Source organism: Equus caballus, chromosome 15 (assembly GCF_041296265.1).
Source record: "Equus caballus isolate H_3958 breed thoroughbred chromosome 15, TB-T2T, whole genome shotgun sequence".
NCBI classification, from domain to species: domain Eukaryota; kingdom Metazoa; phylum Chordata; class Mammalia; order Perissodactyla; family Equidae; genus Equus; species Equus caballus.
Window position 1 is genome coordinate 44,458,027 of NC_091698.1, and position 6,000 is coordinate 44,464,026.

Sequence of the window (6,000 nt, forward strand, 5' to 3'; positions counted from 1 at the left end):
TTCCATTTACCTCTGGTTTGTATTAGTGGGGAGTGTGTGTTACATCAATAATCAGTCCAAGTTCTTCACTCTGCTCTCAGATTTTGCTGGAAACAGCCAAGGGGTAACAACATTCTTCTAGAACAAGATTCTTTTCCAAACTCTGTCAGAGAGAATGAAATAAGAAACAGCAAATGTGTGCTTCAAATCCTTTCTTATACTGTCATTCATTCAAGCCCTATGATGCTAACATACAGTGTGATTCAGAGGAAAGTTTCCACCCTTCTGGAAGTTACAAGCTAGATTACAATCTTTTCCCCCAGAGATTAGAGGGAAGAAAATAAGCTCACTTCTAGAGATTTACTTCTGTATTTGTGTCACGGGGGTACCTAACCAGACTGTAAACTCCCAGAAGGCAGGGACCACATCAGTGTTGTCCACCACTGTACCTCCAGCTCCAAGCGGAGTGCCTATGAGTAGGCACTTATAAATACTCCTAGAATATCTAAATAAATGAAGGATGGCTCTTAGTGCTAAATATTCTTTTATGTATTTATCTTATTTATGTACTCTGTTCCACTGATCTGTGGTTACTCAAGGGCCAGCAACACATCTTTTAAAAAACTGACAGAGGTGGTCGGCCTGGTGGCGTAGTGCTTAAGTTCACCAGCTCTACTTCGGTGGCCCGGGGTTTGCAGTTTGGGATCCAGGGTGTGGACCCAGCACCGCTCATCAAGCCGCACTGTGGCAGCATCCCACACAAAACAGAGGAAGACTGGCAGAGACGTTAGCTCAGGGCCAGTCTTCCTCACAAAAAAAATTAAAAGTAAAAAACTAATAGACTCATTTGTAGAGCAGTTTTAGCTTCATAGTAAAACGGAGCAGAAAGTAAAGAGTTCTCACTTTAACCATCTCTCCTTCACCCTACACAGCCTTTCCCACCATCACCATGCCATACCAGTGTGCTCCATTTGTTGTAATCAATGAAGCAACATTGACACATCATTATCAAAGTCCATAGCTCACGTCACGGGTCACTCTGTGTTGTATAATCTATGGGCTTTGGCCAATGTACAATGACATGCATTTACCCCTAGAGTATCAGACAGATTAGCTTCACCACCCGAAAAATCCCCTGTGCTCCAGCAACACTTCTAGTATGGCTTAACATTTGGTAGGGCTAGGCAACCCTTTTCTACCTTCTTCCTTTTCAGAATTTTCCTGGTGATGTAAGTTTCTTTTGCTATACGAGCTTTAGAATCAGATGATATGAGATGATGTTAAATTTACAAATTAACTTAGGCAGATCTGACAGATCTACGATGCTGAGTCTTCCACAGAACATTGTGAAAGGTTTGAAGACTGGATTAATTACAACAAGGCGTACAATCTCTCCTGTCAGTTTCTTCCAGACTTGGAGCTGGAGGATCATTACCGTCTCCAGCTATCTGAACAACAGCCAACCTGAGGTAACTCATTTAGTCACAAACCGCTTAGGAAGCCTTCCTTGATTAACCCTGTCTGTTGTCATTTCCCCCTCCTTTCCATTCCTAGGCATTTCTGCTGTGGCATTTCTGTGACACATCATTTGCCACTTGACAGTCCACTGTGCCTGACACTCGACTGCCAGGTACTGAGGCAGCTTTGCCTTGGGTGACTTCCCTCAAACACCCAGGACACCCTGTCCCATTCCACTGCCACGCAGGGGTCATTCATCTCCCTACCTCTACTGCGTGAACAGGGACTGCACTGGGAGTGGCCCTGCAGCTTCGCAACCCCCTTGATGGCGCCTTAAACAGTCCCAACACTGAAGAGTGCACACAGAACTAGAAGAGGCTTCCTATAACCACGTCACACAGGAAAGATGTTGGCTGTGCGGAGGAAAGGAGACTGAAGAGTCTTCCTGCTTCTCCCTGCTGATGTCCTTGAAGAAAAGGGGCTGAGCAGGGACCCGGGGGAACCTCAGGATCCCCTTGGAGAGACCGTGGAGCAGGGACCGAGGAGTGAGGACAATCGCGGAGAGGAGGAGGAAAATAGGAGGAAATTCACAGGCACCGCCAATGCGGGTGGGGGTGGGCCGTCAGTTCACTCATTCAACAAAGACTGGGAAGTAGTTACGATGTGTCAAACACTAAGCTTGGTGTTGCTGGATGTGAATCAGAACCATTTGTCTGTCTATGAAATCACTCATGTTTAAGTCCAGAGATGCAGAAGAATTGACAGAGTAGGTGAAGAAGAAAGAAACCCTGACCTATGAGACACAAATTAAATAAATTCCCAATACGTTGAAAGTGGGCTCTTCCTGACACTAATCCACACTGTGCCGGGCAGGGTAACGAGACATGGAATCTCTTCTCACCTTCTTTAAGTCGGTCAAATGCTTTCCCCACAAATTCCTTGTTTAGTTAAAAGAGAAACACAATTTTTCAGTTTCGATACTGAAATCCTGACCTTGCTGATCCGGGGCATTTTTGTGGTTGTGAGGATGGGATGGGAGGGGTTTTACTGGCATTTAGTGGCTGACGGGCATGGGTATAACACATCTTGCCAAATTCAGAACACTCCCACAAGTGGGTCTCACACCTGGATGACTTTTCAAAGTCTTATTCCACATCCATAGAGGTGAAAAACTGTTCACAAGTATCTAAGCCTTAGAACCTAACTCCATTTCACACATAAACACAAAGGGTTTCTTTGCAGTTTTCACGGACATTGAATGTCCAGCATAGAAACCATCTTATGATCCTAGTGAAGACTGGACTTTGTTTTCTTTGGAAATCTACTTAGCGCAGCTCACAATCATTGAAACTCCTGCCACTAAGGCAACATACCCACCCAGATCAGTGAGCATGGGCAGCTTTGGCATTCATGGTGCAAGCAACTGACAATTCCTTTATTTTTAGTGAAGCCATGCCCAAACATTGACATATGGAAATGTAAACACATAGTACTCTATTCTAAATTACTTTATTTTATTTCTCCTTTATTTTATAGTTAGAGCATTACACTGATTTTTTCCCTTAAACTTAAGTGTGGAAGCACGTTGGGTATATATATGAATTTCACTTCAGGAGAGTAAAGGGGATATTACAAAATATTACTATAAAAAGTGGAAATGGAGTCAGATAGGGTGGGAATCAGAGTTCTGCACGGTGAATTCAGATTTCTGAAAGAATACTGAATTAACTTTTCTTATCTTTTTGATAGGAACTTTGAGAACAAGGACACAAGTCCTAGCTATCCGCTGTCCAACTGGGAGACAGTCTTTCCACCTATTAATACACTTTCTGTGAGCCAAATTTGACATCAGACTGTCTCCCTGCGTACAACGGGGCTCCTTGAAAACGGAATTCACAGCCCACACAGGGGGTCCCCTCTGCTCTCTGCTTGGCATCTTGCTGCTCCCCTTCTTCAGCCCCACCTAGTGACCACCTGTTCTCCCCTTCTTCCTGTTCCCCATCTTGAAAAGATGCAAGGCAACCAAACAGAGCAAAGGTCTCCACAAACAAGGCCTAAGACCACAGATGGCCAGCCCTTCTCTAGCCCTGATAAGCCAGCCCAGTCCTGAACGCTAAGGTTCATCGATACTCACACGCTGACGGAAATCGTTTAGATTCAGTTCTTTCACTTCACGGTTTATTTTTAGTCCTCATACAACTGAAGTCATCAAATTCATTACGTGCGGACCTTCAAATTCATATTTTAAAGGAAAATCAGATGGGAAAGGGGCTGTGAACTTCACTTAGTGCTAGGAGTCACAGTGAAAAGTAACCTTTCAGCTGACCTCTGCAGGATGAGGGAGAACTCACCGAGGTCAACCCAGTGAATCTGAAGCACACACAGTGAGGGCAAAAGGGGCACAAGACCGGGCCGAAGAAGCAGAGAGGATTCTAGACCAGGCAGACTCTTCAAGGCCAGGGTCAAGAGTTCGTTTTCACTCTTAAAACAACGTTTTTGAGTGATGTTTCTGAGCAATGTTCCGACTTGCATATTAAAAAGATTTCCTGCGTGAAGAATGCATTGGAAGGAAACGACAGTGGATACACGCACACTAGTCAGGACCTACATGCAAAAGAACAGGCACATTCCGTATGAGGATGCTGAGGGAAGTCAGGGGACAGGTTCCAAGATATTCAGGAGGTCAAATGAAAGGGACTTCATGAGGTATGAGCTGGACGAAAGGAAGGTCTCAAGGAATAAAAACGAGCTCACTGCACACAACAGCAAAGTCTCACAATTAATCGTTTGAACGTGTAGAGGAAGAGCTCTCAGATGAGACCCGGTAGGCAGCTACTGCCGCCCTTTGTGATTCCCGGCAACGACACAATCCAACATTTTCCGCAGAGAGTTCAGCGGTTGCGGAGGCCTTCTTCACTCACACCTGGTTCTCATCACTCACATTTTCCGTGCCCAAACAACACAGTTTGAGGAACTGAGCGGGACTCAGTTTCGATATTTAAGTACCGTCCCCAGCACTGACAGACCATCCTAGAAAGCAGTCCCTCTGCACTTGACCCGAGCAATGGCCAGAGCCTCGCTTTTAAAAGGATGGGGAGAAATCAGAACATCTCATACCGTCCGTTTCAGCCACTGTACGCGGAGCAGCCAGACGGTCAATGCCTCCGAGAAAGGGGCGGAGGGGCCAAGCACGCGGCCTCAACAGTGACAGGCAGAGACCCCAGTGGACGAGACCCAGACCCAGGAGCTGAGAGGCGGCAGGGCTACGCCCAGGGGCCAAAGCGTCTTACCTTTCGGGAACGTGGTTTCTGCCCTTCCTCTTGGCTGAAGAAGGTCCGGAAAAGAGGGGTCCGCGGACCTGGCCGCGGCGGGCATGAAGCCATTGCCTCATGTGGGCCCCAAGATGCCCCCCTGCCGCCAAGACTGACAGACTCCCCAGTCCGGCGCCCTCGGGGTCAGAACAAGACCCCCAACCGCAAGAACCTGCGTAGCAAACCAGGCAGCGCCCAAATCCCTACCACAGCGCATGCGACACCGCCTGGCCTGATGACGTCACCAGGCCGGCTGCCAGAGAAGCCCGATCAGGGAACAGCACTCTGGCGGCTACGGCGCCCTCCTTCGCCGGAGGCCGGTAGAACAGCTCATGCAGATGAGCGCACGCTTGTCACCGCCTTGAGATTTCAAACACTGCAGGACATGCAATGAAAAGAGAAGTCAATTCCCCCAGTTCCTTGTGTGCTTCTCCAGATATTTTCCAAGTGCTTACGTTCACTCGTATATTTTATATAAAGATTTCTTTGTACCTATATGCATATCCTCTATTTCATGTAAAAGCAGCGTACTCTACATGTTCTACAATCGACCTCTGACCCTCAGCTTTCCAGTCCATTTATTCATACATCCATTCTATTCCTTTTAATGCTTGCATACTATTCCATTCAGTACAATTACCAAAATTTATGAGTCCAATATTGATGGACTTTTAGTTGTTTTCAGTACTTTTGTCCTCTGCTACAGAGAGACTGCAATGTGAACATCCTCACGCGTGAGTACAGCTACTTTTAAATTCCTAGAAGTAGAATTGCTGGAAAGGATATGCAAACTTACAATTTTTAAAGTACTCTCTAATTCCCCTCCAAAAACACTGTAACAACCTACTCTCCCACTTAGAGTGAAACTTTCATTGGATTCCTACCCTGTGCCAGGTATCATGTTACAGGGTGATGCTATGTATATTTTCAAAAATACCGATAAATAACTGAGAGGGATAAGAGTGGAGCTGAAGACTAAGATTTCCACACAGCATCAGGCACAGGGAGCTGTCCCTGTTAGGAAAACTCTGAATTTGGCTACAAGTGGAACGGCAAAGGACAGCATGTCCTACAGTAGGTCTGAAGGCAGAAGGGGCAATAAATTTCAGATTAACCTGTAGATAATTGTAACAGGGAATGCTTTTTACTTTCTATTTTCTAGTTTCTGAAAATATCTTACAAACACTGTTAATAATCTTCACAACCATTGGAGAGCTAGGTAAACAACAGGTCAGAGAGGTGAGAGTTCTGG

At 45.9% G+C, this 6,000-nt stretch overlaps 1 protein-coding gene across 7 annotated transcripts in view; it reads right to left on the minus strand.

The window, feature by feature from the left end:
- Nucleotides 1–5,000, minus strand: part of MTHFD2 (methylenetetrahydrofolate dehydrogenase (NADP+ dependent) 2, methenyltetrahydrofolate cyclohydrolase) — an 86,732-nt gene extending 81,732 nt beyond the window's left edge. For 2 of the 7 annotated variants that reach the window (XM_070235307.1, XM_070235293.1), the window contains exons 1-2: nt 4,728–4,961; nt 11–142 (exon numbers count right to left, since the gene is read on the minus strand). Coding sequence is in view for 1 of the 7 variants with exons in the window: in XM_070235289.1 (XP_070091390.1) it covers nt 4,728–4,820 (93 nt within the window). In the remaining 6 variants the exon portion in view is untranslated. Of the gene's footprint in view, nt 1–10; nt 143–4,727 lie in introns of all 7 variants that reach the window. The other 5 variants (XM_070235304.1, XM_070235305.1, XM_070235302.1 and 2 more) reach the window with 5 other exon arrangements.
- Nucleotides 5,001–6,000: the final 1,000 nt, after the last annotated feature.